Source organism: Anguilla anguilla, chromosome 13 (genome assembly GCF_013347855.1).
Source record: "Anguilla anguilla isolate fAngAng1 chromosome 13, fAngAng1.pri, whole genome shotgun sequence".
Taxonomy (NCBI): Eukaryota; Metazoa; Chordata; class Actinopteri; order Anguilliformes; family Anguillidae; genus Anguilla; species Anguilla anguilla.
The window spans coordinates 33755124-33778977 of NC_049213.1; the positions used below are offsets into that span (position 1 = coordinate 33755124).

Consider the following 23854-nt stretch of genomic DNA (forward strand, 5'->3'; position numbering starts at 1 on the left):
TAACATTGGAATTTCAAGCTATTTTTTATGATGAACTAATGAGTTAAACAGCATTTGTGTTTTTCATCTTTTAAATATTCCACGCTGTCACGTCTAGTGTTCCTTATCCAAAAGGAGATGTGAACCTTTCAGAGTGTGCTATGAGACTGGCGCATTCACCTTTGCAGGTTAATTCAAACACACCTGATGGCTTCCAAGTTCGATGGTGTTCATAAATATGTCTATAATAAGACAGAGCTGAGCAAGTAATTATATAAAATGTTTTTGTTGCTTATTGGTCACATTTTTGGACCAATAAGCAACACAATTTGTATAATAAGAAAAAATGGGTTTCTCTAGCCAAGGTCAGCAGAATAAGCAGTTTTTGTTGTGGTTTTTTTATTGTTCCATTTCAAAGGTGGATACCAATCCTGCATGGATTTTGAGTGAACTTTGTTCAAGAGTTCTCTTGAAAATTGAATCCTTGTTTCTGAAAAGCACTCCGTTTCTGGATCAGATTAAGGTCACAAAGGCTCTGTGTGTGAACACAGTTTGTGTTTGTGCGACCATGGGCATATGGAAGAACCAGACACGGGCTGAAGAGCTAACACGTCTTTATTTCTCATCTTTACATTACAGGTCAGAATGGAGTTACTGATATAGACTTCAGGCATCAAAATAAAATTATTCTCTACAGGGTCACTTTCTTTGAATATTTAAAATATTTATTTTAGCATATACAGAAATTGTGTCTATCTTTATGTAGAAATGTATTACAATTCATTTCTATGTATTTTGAATTCCTTCTCACATAAAATGTAATAACCTTGCATACTTAAATTAATGGACTGATTACATCAAGGTAAAGATCTCATTTTGCAATAAGGATACTGTACTGCACAGTATCTGCAGTACAAATCGTTAAACTTTTTTTTATACATAATTATGATTTCAGAGTTTGAGATGCTAGATACTAGATAAAAACATTAAAATGCAGGGGGAAGGAGAGCTTGCAAGTGTCATGCTGATCTGTTCAGTATTTTGCATATAGGAATGGCAAACAAAGGAATCTGCACAGTTTATCAATGAGGGCAAATGTTCCGCTAATGTTAGCCGCTCCCCTTCACTACGGACAGCTCCTGCGTCAGGTACCGCGCGCGGCTGTCAAACGCTTTGATCTCGACGGGACGCGTTGCCGCGTTAACCTGGTTGCTTTTGTAATTTGGTGCGCGTCGCTAGTGTGTGTTCCTCTGAATTGGGGGACCTCTGGTGACGACGACGGCGGCGGCTGTGGTGTTGCAGACTAGGCGAATCCCTGCGTTTGCCTCTGCTCGTCATGGAGACGGACGGCTGCGGGGAGGTGGAACGTTCTGGGGGTTCGCCGTTCTGACGGAGCAGTTTGGAAGGGAAGCCAATGAACCGATCAGGTATGGAAGAGAGGGAGAAAGGGAAGCGCTGGAAAAGAAACGAAAAAGAAAGCGTTAGCGTGAAACGGTCTGATGCTCACCTCTGTCGTCTAAACCCAACAGTGTGCTGGTGAAGCCACAGCCTGTGTGAATGAGTAACAGGTCAGAGGTCAGATGGGTCCCTGTAAGTCTGTTTTACAATCTGTTTAAATTCAGGAGAGGGCACATAATGAGGGTGCAGTTTAACTATACAGTATGAAATAAATACGTGTATATATTAACGATTGGCAGTTACAGCTCAAAAATATATTTTAAGGCTTGACTGGTGACCCAGTGGACAATCAGAAGCCGATTGGTAATTGTCAGTCAAAATTGTAGCTGAACTGAAAGCCTTCTTGGTTCACATTGACCAGAAGATGTGAAACTAGTTTTGAATGCGGAGGGTTGGAAATTAAACTCATATGTTAAGCTATAGTGCCCATTCTTAGGCCTACAATGACAGCTCTGGAGAGGGTCGTGGTTACAGTGAGAGCTGATATATTCTCATCCTGGGAATATTGCCTCATTCGCTGCAATACAATCTTGGCTAAAAGTTGAAAGCAATGATTATTTGGTTGTAATTATATCAGTGATATATAGAACCGGATGACATCAAGCAACTGAGAGCAATTATGGCAGCGCAGGGGGTTTCATTTGGTTTTTTACCTCCCAGGGTTCAAACAGATTTGCTGTATTGTTGCAGTTCACACGGGTATGAAGTGGGGCACACGTGCTTTTCTCAAGCTGAATGCGAACGGCCACTTGTCTAAAATGGGCTCCGTGTTGACTAAGCCGATCAGATTACTTGCTTTTCATAACAAGGGAATTGGAGGGATATTAACACGTTTTAAGAAAGGCCGCAACTGAGCCTCAGCGGGGAAAATGCTAACGGAGACTGGTTCTGGAGGGGGTTCTCGTAGGATTACCTGTGTTTGTAGCACCGCTTAGAACAGACCGCAGTCTTTGAGGTTCTCCTTGATGATGATGTCCGTGACAGCGTTGAACACGATCTGGACGTTCTGTGTGTCTGTGGCGCAGGTCATGTGGGAGTAGATCTCTTTCACCCCCTTCTTCATGTTCAGGTCCTCAAACTGCTTCTTGATGTAGGTGCTCGCGTCTTCGTACGTGTTGGGACCTAACGAGGTGGACAATGAGAGATTGACGAGGTTAAGGGGATTTAGATAGGGTTATGAAAACAGCCGGCCTCGACTTCCACATGGAAATTGAACAAACATTACGTCAGCTGCAGGATGGAAATATTACAAAGTGGCCGTGAGTGACATCCGACATTATGGTCCCCAAGAGAAACCCGCCCAAGGTTTTAACGAGCATTTTTTGGAAACCAAGTCCTATTAGTCATTTGAATTGGCAAACTGCATCATATTAGGCGAAGTAATGAACTGGAAGACATAAATTGGTTTATTCAAATTCAAACGAAGGTGCAGAAGACACTGACACACCACTGATCCCAGAAAAAAATGAGCTTCCTAGCAGCTTCCCTGTGGTGTGCAGCAGGCATGTCCATCTTCGTTTTATTTCAGGACCTATTTTGATTTGATTGTATTTTACTTAAGACATAAGTACATTATTATCCCCAAGGGTAATTTTGTGTCTGACGTGTGATTGTAGCTGTGTTGATATAGCAGTAAACAATCATTTCATAATTTTTATGAAAAAAGTTGTGCTTTTTTTCCTCCTTTCCAAATATGGTGCAGCCAGTCCTTCCTCTGGAGTCAATGAAATGACGTTTACACCCATACGCCCAGAGTATAAAATCCTCTGATGTAGTTTCCTGTGAGCCAGTGACAATTTTACACAATATGGACCCCAGTGTACTACAGGAGACAGCTAGCACCAAGAGGCATATCTCTTAGGAAAGACTAATGTTAATTACTGCCTTAATTAAACTTTGTTAAATTCTTAAATTAATGTTAGAACTGCCTCAGGGCTGCTGTGTAGAGGGCACACTGACCATCGTAGTCCGGGAAGCAGATGCTGAGGTGGACCTTCTTGATCTTCTCCTGGAAGAGGTCCTTTTTGTTGAGGAAGAGCACAATGGAGGTGGTGGCGAAGAACCTGTGGTTGCAGATGCTGTTGAAGAGATGGAGACTCTCGTGCATGCGGTTCTGCAAGGGGGAAGAAGAGAGAAAAGCTGTGAGGTAACCATATGGGGTGTGTCTTACATCAGTATGTTATTAAATCAAGACCAGAGGCAATTTAAACCTGTAAATATTTAACATGTGGTAGATTACACAGAAGCCTTTTTTAAATACAGATTTTCTCAATGGGAGCTACAGAAAGGCTGGGCAGACTCGATTATCAAAATAATAGCTGTGTGTTTACACAGGGACTGTATGCAGTCTGTGCCTTCACAGTACCCCAGCTTCACCACTGTTGAACAAAGAAAGAGGAGGAAGGGTGTGGGGGGAGGGAGGGGGGGGGGGGGTTGCAGTTGCCCTGGTTACAGAGTTGCATCCTACTTGCCTGGTTTGCTCTTTGATAATGCAGTGACAGTGACTTCATAAACACCCCCTAAACCACTTTCATGAAACCAGGATCTCGCATATTTTGTGTCACACGGGAGAGACTAGGGGATTAGCCAGCCCCTGCTTAATCAGAGAGTTTATTCTCCAGTCAAGTAAAGGAAACATTTCACTGAGTATAAACATGTATTATGTACTGAGTAGTCTGGCTTGTGAGAGAATTACCCTTTACAGCTGGGATAGTGGAATCTGGCCCTCGAGGTCAGTGGTGCTGCTGGTTTTCAGTCTTTACCTCTCATCTCGCCTGATCAAACCTGGGACACCAGGTGGGCTGCATGTCTGGCCAATCAGTGGCATCAGTCGAGCAGTTAACTATCAGGTCGCAAATAAAACCAGCACCACGACTGGCCTGGAGGGCCAGCTTTGAGTATCCCTGCTTTACAGAGTCTGGCCCCCGGAATGTTTCCATGGAGGCGCTAAGGGGGAACTAGGTGAGTACGGGGAGGTGCTTCTCGTTAATTCAAAAATGTTAAATTGTAAGAAAATGCTTGGTGGCTATACAACCCACCCGCCCGGCCCCCCCCCCCCCCCCCAGTGCCGCCGCTGTCTGGCTATCATTTCCCACTATTCTTTTCTGTCAGCCAGCTGTGTCATGTGCCATGTTGCATTTTCCTCCCCAGGGGAAAGCAAGGAGCAAACAAGTATCGTGTATCGACACGTCCCACTGCGCACGGATTAGAGTTCTGATGGATGCGTCAGAGGTGAGTGCATTTAGGCGACCTAACATGACCCTTTAAGGGTTGAGTTATGGGACTCTGGTGAGGATCGGGTTGAGCTGTTGTGAGAGGACGTGTGTTTGGCTGTCTAGGTGATCGGGGAGGGAACTCATTCTAAAGGTGCGAGCAGGGGTTAGGGGGGTGGCTAGACGTGGCCGTGGGTAGAGTCGAGACGCCAGGTCTACCCACCACTTCGTCGTCCTCGACCAGCACCATGTCGTAGGCGCTGAGCGCACCGCAGAAGATGATGCAGGTCACGCCTTCGAAGCAGTGGATCCACTTCTTCCGCTCGGACCTCTGTCCGCCCACGTCGAACATCCTGTCCGGTGGGAGGGGCCAGAGATTGTTATTAGGGCTGGTGCGCAGGCACAAGACAGGGAAACCATTGTACCCTTGTGACCTTCAGCAAGGTACTTAACCTACATTGCTTCAGTCAATATCCCGCTGGATAATTGTAAAAAAAAACTTAAAAATAAAAAATAAACTACAAAAGCTGTGTAAATCGCTCTGAATAAGATTATCTGCTAGGTGCCTGTAATGTAAAGTAATTCTGAAACAGAAGTAAGAGCAGTTTGGCTTCATAAAATCATTTCTGGACACAAAGCAGGATGTAATAGATTCACTCTGGAACAAATTATGCTTAATTCTAAGAACCTTGCAGAATAAAGCAAACTATTTTTCACCTTTTTTTATTTCTTGCTAATTTTATCCTTAGTGATTTAATTCATAGAATGAATGTGTAGCAATTGGTTTCATAACTAGGTATTGTCTTATTTAATTTCATCACGTACAGTATACATAAAAAGGAGACCTAGCATCTATTCAGGCTTCTTCATCAAGACCAATCCAACTTAAGGCTACAGCACCTGAGCCACTTCCATGCACAGTAAAAATGTCCAGTGTTAATTCTACTCTAACAGAGTACATATGAGTCACCTGAAGTAGAGCTCCTTGCAGGAGAACTGCTCCTCGATGATACCGGTGGTCTTGACTCGAGAGCGCAGCACATCCTGTTCAGTGGGCAAATAGTCCGACTGGGTGATCCTGTCCAGCTCATTAAGGTAGCTGTGGGGAAAACATGTCATGTAAACGTCTTCCATACATGCATGCATATATTGTTACCGCACATCTGAAATTTAAGGAATACGTTTAAATGTGTCCAAGTACGTATGCAGTAGTTGTACGAAAATGCACAAATTGTTGCTGCACGAGGTGCAAAATCCAGGTTCAGAAAGTGAAAGTCCTCCCCAGTGTTTTGTTCCAAACACCTGGATTTGCTAATTAGCAGAATTTTTCAGCAGGGAGGTAGAACCAATCTGTGAAATCAGCTGACTGAGTTCATGGGTGGAAGAAACACACAGCGGGACTTTTACTTCCTGTCCCCTGGACTTTCCACCCGTGATTGCTGCTTTCAGATATTTAAATGCATGCTTGAATATAGTGATGTAGAATTAGATAAATAATTATTTGCAAATATAATGTAATTGCAAAGTATATGTGAAATCATATATATACAAGGAAATACTTTTTTGGCATCAAACAATTATAAATATATTGGGCACACATTCAGATCTTATGTTTCTGATAAGGCCACTGCAGACTGCTGTCAGGGACCCTGATTACCATGGCGATGGTAAATGGAGTTTGGATCCAGGGATTTCTCAGCACATCCCGTGTCTTTATAATTTAATTTCCGCTGACCTGTTGAGTGGAATCAGTTGAATCTATTTACACCCCAGCGGGGAACTATCCCAGTGGTGTGAACAATTAGCCAAGTGCTGATTACCCCCTATTAGCTTTTACATCAATTTCCTGCTAGCGCCACTGTGCTGGAACTAAACGGGCACTTTGAGAATCCCAGCCCGGACTCCAAGCCCCACAGTGCTCTGTTCTTTGGTCTCTTTCCCTTTGCCGTGTAGTCACAGTGGACTCACTAAGAAGCAGAGTCGTTGAGCTGGTACTCCGCAGCCCTGTCGAAGGCAGCTTGGACCCCGGAGTCCCTCCACAGCCTCTTGATGACGTCTGCCAGCTCACTAGGCATGGTGCCCTCCTCAATGGAGTCTGCCAGGTTCTGCAGCTTCTGTCCGTCATCCTGTGTAGGGGGGGCAGGGGTGGAGGTCAGGGGGTGAATAAAAGTCGGTTAGTCCATAGCCCATTCCCATTCATCAATCAATCAATTCATATTATCAAACCGTCTGCTATGGTGGTGCAGCCAGGTATCCATGCGACTAGTATAGTTCCCAAACACATTGTGGCGTAGTTGTGTGTGTGGACTAGAAGCATTTGAAATTCATGCTGTGGGTCGGGAAATCTGTGGTCATATCAGGCTGGTATCTGTTTCCTTCCCCTGTATATTGCAAACTGTCCATTCGTTGTTCCGCAACTGTCAGCGTCATTAGCGTAAGGGATCTAATGAAGAAACAGATAACTAAGTGAAAGTCTGCAATGCTGTCTGCTTTGCTGTTGGTCTAGTAAACAGCAGTGTGACAGCGTTTCAAAGTGAAAAGGGGAAATGTGTGTGTGGGTGTGTGCGTGAGTGTGAGTCTGCGCTTGTGGGTGTGCTTGTGGGCGCATGTGTAGTGGTGCGCTTGTTGCTCATTTGCACGCGGTGGGTGTAGGATGAAGACTGACCGAACCAGATGAGGATCCATAGTTAATGCCCAGCAGCTGCATTCCTCTGATGATGGCCAGTGCAGACTGAAGGATGTTTCCAAAGATGACGGCCTTGAACGCTATCTGCTCTTCTTTCGTGTAACCTCCCTGATGCAGAATTCTGCCAGGCACAAACAAAGGGGGTGGTCAAGAGGCCAGGTCAAGAGGCCCCTCTGTTATTTTGGGGGGGGGGCGCGGGGCTGTTGGACCGCAGTAGGCACAGGGAAGAAATATTCCATGGGTAATGAATAAAAGTATGTGGTTATGTAATTCTTAATTTTTCATTCATGAGGCTATTCGCAGAACTATAAACAGAACAATCCCTGACAATGGTGATAATGTGGAAGTTCAGCCCAAGTGTCCCTCAACCAAACTCAAGTCAGTACAGTTGCCACATTTCTTCCTTGGTGTGATTCCCTTTGCACTGTTTTTGTCAGCAAGTTTAAGACTCACCAGTGACTGACTTAACGTTGGGTGAAAGTAGTGATGTAAAAAATCATCTGTACTTGGTGGTTATACTTCCATTGCAGTTTTCTGCCCTATACAAGCTGTATGTGGGAAATGATAGTTAACGTATGTACTGTTCAAGAATAGCTTCTGTTTGATTGACATTTTTGTTGTATGTTTTTTCCACCATGTGCAATTAAGGGGGTGTGGATCTCAGCTCAGCTGTGACACTGCTACGGTGTTTTTCTGTGAATTAGTATTATCAGGCAGTATAAACAGACCCGTATGCATGCAGTCATTTCCCCAATTTTCTGTCGCATGAAATATTTTCATGCAGAAACTCACACATCAGTGTAAGCAACATGTCCTGCAGCACAAACACACACACATACACACACACACTCAGCCCCACACGATGTAGACCAATGAAACGCATGCTCACTCACTGTATTCACTAAGCCACTGTTAACAGCTGTGGGCCACAAGCCAAGTCAAGTCAGTCAGGATTAATTGAAACAATACCAGAACAAAACAAGATTCTGGCTAGATGTAAAAACTCGTTGTGAATTGGTACCTACATTTAATGACTTCTCAGCATCTGTGTGTGTGTTTTGGGGGGAGGTGGGGGATATCCATGGGTATAATTATGGTGCTTTGTGTGGATGAGAGAATGTCATTGCAATCCTTGCATACTGGTCTTGTCCATGGTGGCTAATGATAAAGACTGCAGAACATAGTGCATCCAGGGCACACCTCAGCATGAATCCACAGCCCTGTTCTTTCACATGAACAGTCTACGTGTACATCTGGGTTTGTGTATGTTCCTAGCGTGCGTGATGGCAACCGCAGTGCATTCCCATGCATTTTCCTGTCGTTGAGTTCGCTAGGATCTTAGCCACGTCACTCTTTTTTCTCTTCTGCTTGTCTGTGGCCCTCTGAAATGCGTGAAAGGATCAGCTGGAGACCAGTTCAAAGACGGAACACATCGTGTGTGTGTGTGTGTGTGTGTGAAGAGAGAAGCAGCGCGGTCCTGTGGGAGGGACATCTAACTGTACTCACTTCATCTGCTTTACGATGGTGCTCTTTCCTGATTCACCAGCCCCTGTAACACAACAACAGAGTTTAGTTTACGCTGGAGCGTACCGCTCACTCCGACGCACTGAATCACAAGCACTGTTACGTTCCACAGTGTAGACCGCAATCCGTTCTTTCCTGTTCTACCATCCATCCGTTATCTATGCCCGCTTATCCTGGTCATGGTGGGGGGGGGGGTGCTGGAGTCTATCCCAGCGTGTTCCTGTTCTGCCCTTTCCCAAAATTCATCATGATACTCTCTATCAGTGCAGCGTATTCCAGCTTAAAGACCAGCTTACTGTCTACAGAGATTGCACGTTGAAAGGCCAAGGCCGGGGCAGAGGCCAAGGCCAAGGCCGGGACATCTGAACATCCTATTGGGAGACAGGATGTTTAGATGTCATAGGGTGGCATAGGTGTTGTCATGGGTGGCATTTGTGCCAAGGGTAAGCGGGTACAGTCGTTGTTAAAACTGGGGATCGCGGCGACGCAAAGCCGAATCCGGTGGTGATTTCATCCGCTTCTCCTGAAGAGAGCCGAAGTTTAAATCCAGCCTTGGCGGCAGTTTCATCTGGATCAGCAAAATATGGGGGAAGTTCTCTGCGGTGTGGCTGAGGCAATTTCTAATGTCACTGTGCATGGCTGGGACCCACCTAACACTTGGCAGCACTTGTGCAGGCTAATGAAAAACAAACACAGTCGGCGGATGATGCAATGCGACCACACTGGTCACACTGGAGACGACCTAAACGTTAAAAGTTTGCGCAAAAAAGCTCTGAAAAAGCACATAGGCCAACCTCCCCCCCCTTGTCTCTGTTACTTCCTGTTTTTGTGGTCATGTGCCTGGCCTTTTGCGCCATTGAACAGCGTATGTTCCCTCTTCCCCGCTGTTAGGCTGTCCTCCTGTCTGTATCTCCGCTCCATACTGGGCTGTTACTGCCACTCCTCTGTTTGTGTTCAATATTTTAATTGCCAGTTTTATTACCGGTTATTACCAGTCCCTTGAGAATTAAACTGGTGTTTTTAATCGGACGGCAAAGGGTTTTTCTGGGACACCTTCCAAAATGTGATTACGCAAAAAAAAAAAAAAAAAAACTTCATGCTTCATTGTTTTTATCCTGGCCAAAATGTATTGAAGAAGTGAAACATGACAACATATTTACAAGACTAAACTTGTTCTGCTTATTGGTTGTACACAACTCAACTTTTCCCTGGGAGTTCCCTGCCGAGATTATTAACGTATGGTTTCCTGTGAAAATGATTTCTGGGTGGGCTTTCAATAAATATTTGAATAAAAAAAGATTTTTTTTTAAAGTAAGAAATTAGTTCCTCTTGGGATTTTCTCCTCTTGCGATTTAGTTGAGTGTTTTTTTGGTGAATATGAAATGAGAAGGAAACAAGGCAAACAAGGCCTTGGCGCCCCCTAGCTGTAGCAAATGAAATTACTCAGACCTGATGTTCCACTCACTGTTCCTTGGCCCAAGATTGAGTGGTCCAAACTCAATGTAGGGGAGGGAGCTCATGAGATCCACATCTGGCACGTTGGATTTAACGCTGGCTAAAGGGATTAAAGAGGCAAAGCAACCCAATTGGATTTGCAGAGCCTTCCTTCCCTAAAGAGTCTGAGGGAAAGCTTCTCAGGAGATCACTGATTAGGGGCGTTACCGTGGGGACCTCGCTGGTAACCTGACAGGGGCCAGGGTCCCCACTCAGTCAGGACGTGCTTAACCTCCTAAAACCCGCCAATTCATTTTTGTCCCCTGTAGGGGACATGAATGTGAGTTCTTACTCTGAAGAGCCACGTGTTCTACTGTGCTGAATTCACATTCGCTACATTCAGGGACATTCAGTTAAAATTAAATGAATAGTTTGGAAACTATTTTCACTGCAGCATGGTTTTCTTTTGTCCTCCAAGATGCGTGTGTTATGTCAAAAAAAATTTAAATACGTGAACTTTTTTTTTTTTTTTCCTGCTGGGTCTCAGGAGGTTAAGTCCTTCCATGTCCTGAGGGCAGGGCCGGGGTAGATCGATTGGCTAATCAGATGAGTGGTGACGTCACTGGATTGACCTCTCAGGAGGGGAGAGGTGGGGGCCTCAGCTCACTTTCCATCCTATTTGCAGGGCAGCGTTAACGGCCAGTGGAACTCTCCACCATTCAGGGACCCCACTGCTTATATAATCTTATATTTATAGACTGCAGCGCACTTCCACACACCCAACACTACCTGAGACTGCAGTGCACCAGGTAATGACCCCCATGGCAGTGCAAGTGTAAAGTCAAAGCTCTCTAGCACCATTTTATGACTCTGTGTTAATGCTGTTGCTGCACCAATACTCTTCACAAAGTTTAAATCTTTTCAATTGGAAATAATGCGTGCCATGTCTGACCACTTTAAGAAAGGCTACAAGTGATACAGTAAATAGAGATATGGTCGTGGTTGAGGCCACATAGTAGGTCCAAATCCTGTTAAACTTTATTTTATCAGTCAGCAGCTCAGACTCTAAGGCAAATTGTAGCTTTTTCTTTAACAAAAACCAATTTTGGGTAAGATTCTATTGCATTAACCCCAATTAACATGAGAATGTCAGTATGGAGTGGAATAATCAGATAGATCTCTTTATATAGCTGCACTAGGTTTTACACATTGGTGTGGAAGTTATCTACTGTGCAGGTTTTTATAATTGTCGGAGTGCTCATAAAATGCACACTACACTGATAAAAAAGAGGTCCATGATCTGAGGTTAATTTAAAATGGTGGCACGATGTGCTGTTTTACATTAAACTGTAAAACTTAACAAAAAGCTGGGAGCCAGACTGCTTTACAGTCCAGCTTTCTCCAATGAGAATACAGCTTCCTTTTGTTCAGCAGCAGCCGTGCCGTAGATCCTAGAGAAACACCTGCCATTGTCTTCATTTTAAAATATGCATTTTAAGTGACAAGATGAGCTACAAATTTAAATGTTAAATCATCCAGTTTATTCATGTGAAATGTTGAATGCTTTAATTGATCTACATGGTGTTAATCAGTTTAACCACCAGGGTCCAAGTTGAACTATGCGGTTGTTCCCTGTACTTGGACCGGTACTTCTCTCTAGGGGTTTCGTCATACTTGTTCCTGGTTATGGTTATACACTTTGTTGTACGTCGCTCTGGATAAGAGCGTCTGCCAAATGCCTGTAATGTAATGTAATGTAACATGGGTCTGCATAATCTAGACTGATTTCATCAGTTGACATTACAAGCTAATCCTCTGCCCAGGAGCCAGAAGGGGGCGCACAAAAGACAGCACCAATATCTGAACTATGCTATGGACTGGTTTCGTTTTTCTTGCTTTTTTTCCCCTTTGGAATGCTAGACCCTTTTAGCACACACAAAACCAATACCATGACCAGTGACTGGTTATGGTATTTGTTTTGCACCAGTCATTGGTTGTGTTATTAGTTTTGCATGTGTTACAGTGTTCTACGCGCGCTGAAGGTAGTAAATCAGGTGACTGAGACTGTGGATGCCCAGTTGACCAGCAGCGGTTACTGGTGTGCGGTGAGATGACATGCAGGCTAACTGAAACTCTCCTGTCCCTGACAGGGCCAGTTGTGTGTCACTCTGCAGGACTGTCGGCCACTGCCAGCACTGGTGTGCTCTAGATTTTGGACCAGGCTGTTGGGCCCATTCATATACTGTAACAGTGGATGAGGCACCCGGCCTGTAACTGCTATTCCTTTACCGGAAATACAAATTTTTTTTTGCATTTTGCATTTTGGTATTAACGATTAAAATTTTCAAAATGGCAAATGCTGCTTTACGTTGAGAATTAATGTGAGAAGACAGGGAAGATTCAGTCATCTAACAGAACACGAGGCAGCACGTTCTCCTGATTTTACATGTGTTTATTATGCACACATGGCCATCTAGCAAAAGAGATGGGGCAGGAGGTATGTAATGTGTGGAAAGTACACAACAGAGAATGGTAACCACAGGAGAAAGTGTCTGCCTGCCTTGTGTCTATAGGGCATGTGCTATATATACATCGAGGGGATATTATTCATTTTTGGTGCTGTACAGGTCACTAATATTATGTTTCATAGTGAGTTTGTTGTGGTTTATGGGTACTTCTGATTCAAGAAAGACTGGTCAAAGACTTGTCAAAGCAGGTGACTTGACTTCCAAGGAGCTTCAGAATTCTGAAATACCCTCCCTGACCCCTGCAGTAACTGAATTTGCCATCACCTGCATCAATTCTGAGGGATGACTTGAGGAGAATATGCACTCTCAGTGTATATAACTCTATAAGCCCTTAATGTGAGCTGGATGTCTCGAATGAAAGCAAAGCAGGCAGAAGCCTGTTTAGCCCTTGAGAGTGTCTGGAGTAGAGCAGGGTGTCCCGTCATCACCCTGCTGTCAAGCAGCCGAGAGCATGGGTATATGGGTATAATTCAGGATACACATGTACGCACTTGAACAACTGCGTCTGTCTGATGGAGAACCAGTTAATCAAGACTCAAGCTCTCTCCCCTGTCATTTCAGCTCCTGAAATAGCCTGCTTTTGTTCCTGCACTCCCGGGCAACCTTGTACGTGAGGTTAGTCTTTCTGACACAAGAGTGTGTGCATGTGTGGTATGACCAAAGAACAATGAAAGGGAGAGAATTGTAAAAAATGTAAAAGCTTATACTTTGCTCCACAATTTGCTTGAAATCAACGACTGCACTACACTACTAACAAGCTGCAACCAAAAAAAAAAGACTGGACCTTTTTGATTTTTTTTGTATGTAATATTATGCAAGCATTTCTCAATCTACATCTGGCTATCAATGGAAAATGGCTCCTTTCTGAAAGTGAATGGATTCAAGTGGGAACATATCCGACACCTTTGACCAACGCCAACAGTTCTCAGACTGTTCCACTTGAACCCTGGACAGCTTGCAGTCAAGTAGATATATCTATGAAATTATCTATGCAAACATATGAATGAAATGGTCCTTTAACGCTCCAGAATTATCTGGGTCACTTTTAGTGTGCTAGTGTGTAGTCCATGCAGCTTTCATCTAATTTAATTGAGGAATTTCAAAAAAAGAGAACCTTGGTTGCCTAAATGCTAAATGCTCATTTTTATGCTAACCCCTAACAAGGAGCTTTCTTTGAGCTTCCTTTGTGAGCATAAGGATCTGGAGACAAGAGAAGTCTGTTTTTTTTGATTGAGCACAGGGCTTCATCTCTTACTAGTATCTTGGCAAATTTTTTTAATTATGTGAATTTAAGACCAATGTCAGAGTTTATTCAAGCAGAGTTTGCAGATAAAGTGTGTCAATATTTGTTCAGTATGGAGCCAACTAATGCTTCAGAGCTTTACTTATGACCCCATTCAAATACTACTTTGCTGACAAAGTGTATTTTTCCATGTGATAGCCTAGCTAGCTCTCCATGAACTTGAGATGTATTTGTTTAAGAGGCCTGCAGATTGTTGAACACACACACACACTTCATACACTTACTGTGAAGAGAAACAGTGAATCGGTGTCCTCAGGTATTACCAAATTAATCTTGGTTGAAATGAACTCGGATACTATAATTATGTTCCTTGAATAACCGTGTGGTTTGAAAGGTTCCATTACAAACTATTTCTACAGAATAAGAAGAAATTCCTTATGGGAAGAAATTTATGCAACTCCCAGAATAATTTAGAATCATTTTTTTGCGTTGTATTCACAAATACAGTCAAGCTCAGTGTTTCAATGGTATGTGCTTAATACGACTGTTATTCAGGTCACTGTTATATAACTGCATTGCATGTAATGAACGGTTATTTAAAGTATACAAAAACATGTCCCAACTGAATATCCCTTAGCGATGTACTTTAGCCTGGTGGAATCATGTGAACAGTCGTTAACTTTAGGTCAATGTTTCAGAGCGATGTTACGGTGTTTGTATGTACAGTAGCTTTCTCATTTGCAGCAATTCAATTTGGTAATATCACTGTTGTTAATACATGTAATTCATGAACTATATAAGCCACCATGTGTTTTGTGCTAATAGAATATTAGAGATTTTCCTGTGGTAGCTTGGGTATGATACTACTACAGAGCAGTTCTTGTAATAATTTTCATTCTCTATATTTCTATAATTCTCTGTCTGCTCAGGGTCAACTGTGTAGAATTATCAGGCCAGAATATAAGAGCCAGCCCATTATCCAGAATCCATTCCAGTGTTGTTTATCTGAGTAGACTAGCATGCTGCACATGTTTTATGAAAAATGTTGGTTGCAGTAAGAGCACAACAGTAGTGAACAATAGCATTTTGCCCAAAATTATTATGGCATATGGGAAAGCCTTGATAAGCAAAAAAAAAAAAAGAAAAGAAATTGCAAGCTGTCCTGAACTGATGCTCCTTTTGGTTTCATATCTATAAACAAAAGATTCCCTAAACAATGCTTGCCTAAATATGCACAATACATCTGAGCTTCACAGAGTTTGTCATTTCGTCTCTGCTCATCTTTTGGGACACTTGTAACTTATTTTTGGTGGGCGGGGACTTGACATATTATATTTACATTAGCCCCCCCCCCCACCTCCCACCCCCTGTACAATCAGGAGCTAATTTCACTTGCCTCTCCTTCATCCTCCCACCCCAGCTGATACACTCATACGCCATACAGCGGTTGCTAAACAGGGCAGGAGAAAGGCCTGGATATTTGTGCCTGAGCCCCTGTGACGTTCCTCGGCATTAGGAGGTCATAGGTACACGTGTGTACAGAGAGGGATGTTAAGTAATCCTGGTCATAAGTCAGAAGAAAGATGATTATAGTCTGTAAAAGTGACGGGAAAGACAAGATAAGAGGGTTACCGTGAACCCCTGGGAAAAGCTGACGATACAGCCTTGCCATTGGTAGATTTTTTGATGACCTCCCCCATCACCGTCACTTCCACCCTAATGAGCATCACTCTTAAGACACAACTGTCCTTTTTAATTACTATGGCTTCTTCTGAATCAACGCTTTCTGTCATGTACTTTTGCAACATCAACTTAAAAAGGAAACAAATGATAAAAATTTAATGGATAATGCAAGGATCAAACCAAAGGTTTTATCAAGAATATATTCATAAATATATAATGACATGCACAAAGTAGCATTAGTGAACTTAGTGTTCACAGTCAGAGGTATTGCCTATTAATGGTAATACACGGAACAAAAATGCCCAACCAAAGCAAACAAAATAATAATAATAAATTATAATTATATGACCTGTGTCTCTATTGGACAAGAAGCAAACAAAGCCTAACCAGGTGGCTAAAGACTTAAATAAAGAGTGTAACTGCATTTGTATTTCATTTTCAAGTTTACATAATTCATTCATGCCCTAAAGTCTAAAAAATGTTTGTCACACAAAAAACTTCTTAATCTCGATGTGGCCTTCTTCCTCTGTGCTAAATTTGCAGTTTGCATATCAATTCATTCCCACTACAAATTTTGCAAGGAGAAATATCACCAGTGTACTGATTCATTTAATCAATCATTTAAAAAATAAGACATGTACCTTCAGACAGAACATAACTTTTCTCTATATTTTCTCTGCATGACAAGACATCCTCTGCCTGCTAAGTCTCTTATGTTCATAAGATCTCCCCCAGACAACCAGACAGGACTTACTTTGAGCTCACAAAGGTGCCCCTCTGCCTTGGTGCATCCTTTTTATGACACAATCACACTCACATTCATTACGCTTCAGCCCGGATCAGCCAGGTTCATCATAACATAACATAATATAATAACGAGGACTGGACATTCAGCCCAACAATGCTCGCCATTTTCCTAACTAAATTAGTGCTCTGATTGCCTACAGACTAGATAGTATCTAACACTGTATCAAGCCTAGCCTTGAAAATCCCCAGAGTTTCTGCCTCTACTACATGACCTGGCATCATGTTTCTTTATATAATGACATCATACTATTAGTGTGGTAACCTGTCCATAATCAAGGCTGCAAAAGGTACTGTATGACACATTCTGGAGCCCATAGGCAGTGTCACCTGAAGTAATAGCACTGAAACAGACCCACATCCAGCTTCCCATCCTCCAGCATGGCACTCCACCCACTACTACAATGCCTGATGCCCAAGACTGAATGGTCATTGCTGTTTGCCTTCGAGTGCATTTCATCTGTTCCAGAGCCAACCCCCAAGTCATCTAATTTTACATGCCCTGTCCTGTCGAAGGGACCATGGCTGCAGGAGGGCGAAGCTGAGAGCACTCATTTGTCTCTGCGTTAGGAAACGTTTTTTGCTAGACGTCGCAGCCTTACCCAGCAGCAGCAGCTTGACCGTCTTGGAGTCCTTGTCGGCATCCTGCTGCAGCTGCTTCTCCAGCTCTTTGGACTTCTTGTCTTCGGCGCTCGCTCCACTTCCCATCGTGTCTTCGCTGTCTGACTCCTCCAAATCTAAGTCCTCGAGGAAGGAAATCTTGCCAAATGTTGGAAGGGGTGCTTGCGGGTGGAAAGCAGGTGCACGCTCTGTGCTCGAAACGTGACGTGGGGGGGGAGGGGTGTCGGAGGTGTACACAGCAAGGCGGCCGGATAGACACTGCTCAACCGCTGAAGGGACTTGTCCTCTCTCTCAGCTTTCTTTCCACCCATAAGTCCCTCTGTGCTAAACCCAATTTCGCTGGTTAGGATTGGGGAGGGGTTTCTTAGCTTCGCGTAGGAAGTAGTTAAATCCAATTAGCCCAGCCCCAGAGGACAAAACCGAAGGTTGAAATGATACAAGTGTGTGGGACAGGCAGGTGTGGTTAGTGAGATTCTGCATAAAAGCACTCTTGAACATCTGTTATCTTAGGAATTTTATTCCTAATCTGAGTGAGTGACGTTGATGGGCCGGCCAGATGTTTTTTTTTTTTTTGTTTAGTTTTTTTTTTTTGGGGGGGGGGTGGGGGGGGTGGCCTTAAGATACAATTGTAATCACAAATCATTTAATAAAACACACCAGATCCAATCATGTACTTTGAGTGACTATGCTTGTAGTTTTACCTTGACCTCAACATGAAAGTTTTATAAGCAACAGCTGAAAATACTTTTATTTATTTTTTTATTTTTTATTTTAACCCCAGAAACATGGTGAATAATATGGTTTTCTTGCATCGGCCATTATATGGAGGGCAGAAATGGGAGGGGTGTATTTTGGAGGGATCCTCGGTTGTTTGTGCCATAGCTGATAAGCAGCAAGTTAACTTCAGTCACAGCCAGATCAGGAGCTGCAGGATTCCATGGCTCATTCACAGGATTGTATTTCCCCCTTACTGGCCAGGGCATCAGGGAGAGCCCTGGGTTTTCATGGCTGCCACAGTAATCCACTTAATTTCCACTGCCCGCATCAAACCACAGGGCCAGGAGGTGCGCCCCTCAATCACCAGTCAGACTCAGCCAAGTTGGCACGCCAAAGACACAAGATTAGTATCAATGAGCACAGCGAGTTGGTTGCAATAAAACAGCGACTCATCCCCTCACAGCGACTCATCCCCGGCCCAACCTTGCTTATGTAGATTGCCCATTGTGTCACAATTATCGGCACTGCATCTCATTGGCTCATTCAAAATAATTTTTATTCCTATTTTGTTTGCATACTTCGAGCATGATTTGAAATACAGCATTCTTAGTGGTTTAATTATTTTATTACAGTAATAGTCTTAGATTACAGTAATAGTTTTATTTGTCGTGCAAAATGTGCAAGGGAAAATACGTTGATACACATTCAGCCCTTTAAATCTTCCAAGTTATCTCAGTTAGTCCTCTACCGTGGCATTTACCACTGCTTAGAATTATCCTATATTTTAGACATTGTCATTGTTTTAAGATGAATGTGGGCCTACACTCATAAATGCTCACGCACAGAGCTTCCAAGCTTGGCCAAATAGGTCATGAATTGTCTAAATTAAATTGGCCCAAAACAAGCACAGGGCTGACAATTCCAATTGTATTTTTGTCCTGATATTATGTAGCAAGGGTCTCGCTGTTCTACCATTGAATAGTACACTGGGCTATGTTATCACAATGTTCTTATGCTGGGAATTCAATGTTTTTCAGCTCTGTTTCAAGCCAAGATGTCACTTTTAAATGACCATGCAGGCCTATGTGCTGAGTACACAAAAGGGAACACAGAAGCTTCTGCTCTGCAGCATTGCAGTGATGCGTTTTTTTTTTGCGCATGGCTTCACAATTCATACCATTGGTGCCCTTCCCACCACACAAGTAGAGAGGTAAACCCACGGCACTGTCGGTGAACCAGTGGTCTAATTGCAGGTGGCAGGCTGTAACGGAATCATGCCTTCAAATGTTTCCAAGAGTTAAGTAGGAAGATAATCAGGGCAGCCTCTTCTGTTCTGCCGAACCAATCTCATTATGGTCTCTCCATCCCACTGCATCAGCATCATGGGATTGGCCGAACGACTCTGATCTGTTGACAAGATTACTCTCGGGTCTCAGATAAACCTTGGGCCAAAGCTTATGCTAGCAGATGGCAACTTACTGCCTACGTTGGACGTGATGCAAAGTGGAGGGAAAGTTTGGGGGAAACGTGGTGGATCGACAGAGGAATCTGAATTCCCTTTCTGGGGATGGGGCCTTCCAGACTCTGAGTTCATTAGATTAGTCTAAATCACTCCGTGAAATGCACTGCCATTTAAGACCACGTTATGGCCGAAAGACCATGGAGATTGGTGTGACTTGCAGTCTGCCACACCAGTTTTAATTCAACGTACAGGGATTATTTGTTCAAAGTAAAATGTTTAGAGTCAGTTCTACTCTACAGATTTTATATAAGTACAATAGGGATCAAATGTAATTAATTTTACACTAATTAATTTTGTGAATGTGTTTCTGTGCAACTGTGGTGTATGTTTGAGTGGGATGCATGTCATAAGACTCTAAGGTAGTAATCATTTCTGCCACAGACAATCATTCTATCTACTTACTATTCCTGTAAATAGCTGTAACTTAACTCTCATTGTTTATTCAAGGAGTCCACAAATACGGTAATTATAGACGGTTTCAACGGTAACAACATAAACAAACGTTACTGCGCATGTGCGTTGTTCTGGCCCTAACTTGACTTCCGGCAGACTTCCGCAAACAATCAATAACAACAGAGTCCCTCCAGACTATTTCTGATAACAAGCAAAGTAAATAACAAGTAAATTACGTTAGCTAGCTAGTTAAAACTATGTCTAGTCCGTATTATTTGGGGTTACCAGTCGAAGAAAAGAACCGTTACTTGGCCAAACTGAAATGCGATAATGTTACATTACCAGAAAATCAAGTGACAGATAACTGTTCACAGTATTGCACCTTGCTGAGCATCATACATTCCTTACATAATCCATAACTGTTCTGGGTTACATGCACATTCATTCCTGTATAAAAAGTGCACTCTTTCTATGATGTTGCTTAAAAACGATGATTAGAAGCACAAACTGGGGCTAGTGGGCAGCATGTGTAGCCAATGCAATTACTGTAGGTTATTTATTTAACCTAGATGTTTTATGGGAAAACATCGTGGCTCATATAGTTTGGGTCATCTTGCTAGGTTACCACAACAAAAATGATCAGGCAATGTAACGCTGTCAAGTCATTGGAAACAGGTATCATAACGTTAGTAAAAAACGTAGCTAAAGCGTATGAACTACTAGCATTGAGCTAACGTTACTGTGCATAATTTATAAAATGGTAGCTACGTTTAGCTAGCTAGCTAGTTGGCTAGCTAACTAGAATGAATTAATTAAGCTACAATCAATTTAGTTAGCTAATTCATAACTATTTCAGGCGTGTTACTGGTCAGCTTAGTTATCGCTTATTATGAGTTTGTTACCTGAAACAAAGTGCTAGAGTGAGAGCACCTATTCGACCACCTTCGTTCGACAGACAGGAAAGCGTAAACTGATTCGCAACTATATATGAAATAGGCGAAATATCGGTAACAACCTGTACCTAGTTATGTAGGAAAAATATCCTTGTTATCCTCCTGTGGTTATTTTTTCAGTACTTTCACGTTTTTTTGTGTGCCAGCAAATAAGTCAGACGTGGTCCAGCGCTAGCATTTGGTTGCTAAGGGGACGTGTATCGACCACCCCATATAAATGAATGGAAATTTGCTAGTATCCTGTCTTGCATATTGGAGGTTAATATGAGAAAGGGTGGTCTCTCATCAGCACGTCTAGGAATCCGTACATATTCACTGTTGTAACCTAAGTCGCAGGACGCAAAATAGCCGTTAGGAAAGCAGTTTGAAATTATGAAGCAAAGTCTGCGCCATTGACTTTAATGGGTCGCGATGACATAATTCATTGTCTTAAGTTGATATAGTAAATAAGGCTGTATTAGTATTACTAAATGTGTATGTATGAAGTTGATTTTTTAAAATACAGTTTATTATGTGTATTTTTACAGGACTTACATTTTAATAGGTAACGATGTCCAGTTATTTCTCAAAAATACGAAGTAACAACGGGCAAGCACCAGCTATGATAATCGCAGGGATTCATCAATTCGTTTCACAATTTCCTAGTGAGGTTACAAAGTTAAATTATGTATTTTTACTAATTTTCGAAATATAGTTTGTTCCTGAGGTCAGGTTGCACCCCACAGCACAACAACCTGAGCCCAACATCAGTCTGTTCATCAGTTTAACTTTCACTCCATTTGTAATCGGTGCCATATTAGCCAGTAAACACAAACCCAATAATAAACAAACACAGACCGGAAGTTAATTTAGGGCCAAGCGCACAACCTTGGCAACGCGCGTGCCATTGATGAAACCGTCTATACAAGGCTTAAAGCAACACAAGCCCAACCACACGATCCTGTCCACTGATGTGACTGCCCTCTAGCCTTAGTCCTGGTTATGGTTGGACAGGGCACATCTGTCCACAGCCTTTCATTGGACAAGACTATTTTGGACAGTCTTTCTGTCTGCAACCAGTTCTTTCTGAATTAAGTTTGAAGTGTTCCTCTGATACAACAGCATTGTGAATGGTGATGAGTTATCAAAAAAATTGCCTTGCTCTCAAAGGATGCAACTGCAAAACCTATACAAATACACTGCAAACCAGGTGAAATGTGAGATATATTTGCTTTTTTTAAGCATTAAGTTCAATATTTAAAAAAAATCCTTGTTGTATAATCCATCTGCTTGTGTTCCTTACTATTTCCATTCAACAACCTAATAAACGCAATACTTAAGATGTTCAGTATTACGAAATGCAAATAAGATAATTACTTCAAACGGTATTAATAGATTTTAACAAAAGCTATTCGGGAATGTTAACTGTAGTCTATTTTTTGTTATTTAATTGCACTTTCCCCCCTCAGGCTATAGTTTTTACTGTTAGCCTGTATTAACTATTTCTCCCATCTTAATCGCGTTAACACGCTACACTGGCAGGAAATACACAACGCCACTGTCTCTTTAAATTTAGTTAAACTTTTCTTATTTCCTGGAATTTTTGTGAACGTACGTACAATAAGCGTCACTTTTGTGCTTTAAAGTAAAACACTAACGTTTGTCTCAGTTGTCGTTAACGTACCAATATGACAGAGACCAAAGTATAATGCAATTAGCAACATTATATAGCTAAATACAGTAAACGACATTTAATTTACGTAACGTTTGTTCGATAAATCAAACGTACGCAGTAAGATCACTGGTATTACCTAGTAAATGTGTATTTTATTTTTAGTTTAGCTACAACTTATAAGTGGCTAGAGTTTGCTCTCGTGAACGTTCGCTCAGTGTCATTTTGCTAGCTAGCTAACTAACGTTAACTAGCTGTATAAGGCTAGTTAAGTACATAATAAGCTGAATTGAACTTGTATAGAAGACGGAAATAACTCTGTAGCCGGCTAACTTGGCTTGATCGTGCAGGTAGTGATTGCTATCGTCACTGAAGCGGCAAGAATGGCAATGTCAGGCGGTAAGTGCTTCATTCTTAGTAAAAAAGAATAAAAAGTCCTCTGATTTACCCTCCTGAAAAAAATATCAGTTGTAGATACAGCATTTTATGGCTTACTTGTTAGTTAACTGTTATTCTCTATAACTTCTAGCTGGCCAACTTCAACAGCATCCTGCGCTTCTAAAACTTTAAATCACTTCGGTTTATAGCATTCATAGATGTCCACATAGCTGGCCAACATCACGTGGCGTTAAAATAAAAACCAAATGCGGGCACCAATATGCTCAACGTTAGCTACCTAGCTAGCTAGCTTTTGGAGTATTAGCTGGCTGTATGAGAGAAATAATGCTATGAAAAGATTTTTCCGGAAAAAAACCTGACACTAACATCTAGCTTGTATGTTCACTAGCTAACTAACTAGCAAGATGTTACTTAGATGCTGTTGGACATCATTGTTAACTTTGTAATACACATACACATAAATTAATACACAATCTTGGACTTAACATCCTGTACAGTTCAAGTTCTGTAGATCATGTTCACAGAGGCACAAGCCATTGTTTTCTAGTGTAATGTAAGCTGTTCCTCAATACATTGTCATTTTGTTTTTGCAATTTTTGTCTTCAAATCACTGTGCACTTGAACTTCCTCCTGAAATGTGTTTTCCTTTAGTAAATTATCCCTAGTTTATAACTACTATATGGATGTCCTTTCCTTATCTTGTTTATGAAGTGCCAATAAAGCCCAAAGTATTTCAGGAGAGTCCTGGTGGGAACTAGGTAACAGCAGTTTGAACCTTAGTAACTGGGCTGAGTGAGGTATCTGAAAGGATCTGGACTGTAGATTTCCTGTTCTGGACGCTTCTTTCCACTGGCATTTTCTCGTCAGTGATGATGTCACATGGAAAAGGGTGGGGAGGTGCCCCTTTTGGGGGGCCAGAAGGGAGGTTGGGATGGGGGGGGCTGTTAAGATGAAGGAGGGAGGGAGGGTGGGTTATGAGGGGGAGGGGGAGGGGGAGGAGGAGGGGGGGGGGGGGGGGTGTGGGTGCCTTTGCAAACAAAACACTGC

General features: G+C 42.4%; 2 protein-coding genes across 2 annotated transcripts in view; one reads left to right on the plus strand and one right to left on the minus strand.

Moving 5' to 3' along the window:
• Positions 1-576: 576 nt before the first annotated feature.
• Positions 577-23703, minus strand: LOC118211135 (guanine nucleotide-binding protein G(t) subunit alpha-2-like). Its single transcript, XM_035388019.1, has 10 exons — positions 22904-23703; positions 17154-17295; positions 8842-8884; positions 7315-7456; positions 6618-6775; positions 5620-5748; positions 4873-5002; positions 3397-3550; positions 2351-2559; positions 577-1434 (listed from the first exon to the last, which is right to left on the minus strand). Exons 2-9 carry the CDS (start codon positions 17257-17259, stop codon positions 2369-2371), a joined length of 1053 nt encoding a protein of 350 aa, XP_035243910.1. The 5' UTR covers positions 17260-17295; positions 22904-23703; the 3' UTR covers positions 577-1434; positions 2351-2368.
• Positions 22381-23854, plus strand: part of LOC118211132 (AMP deaminase 2-like) — a 52337-nt gene continuing 50863 nt past the window's right edge. The window contains exon 1 of the mRNA XM_035388013.1: positions 22381-22807. Coding sequence (XP_035243904.1) covers positions 22792-22807 — 16 coding nt within the window. The 5' untranslated portion in view covers positions 22381-22791. The remainder of the gene's footprint in view (positions 22808-23854) is intronic.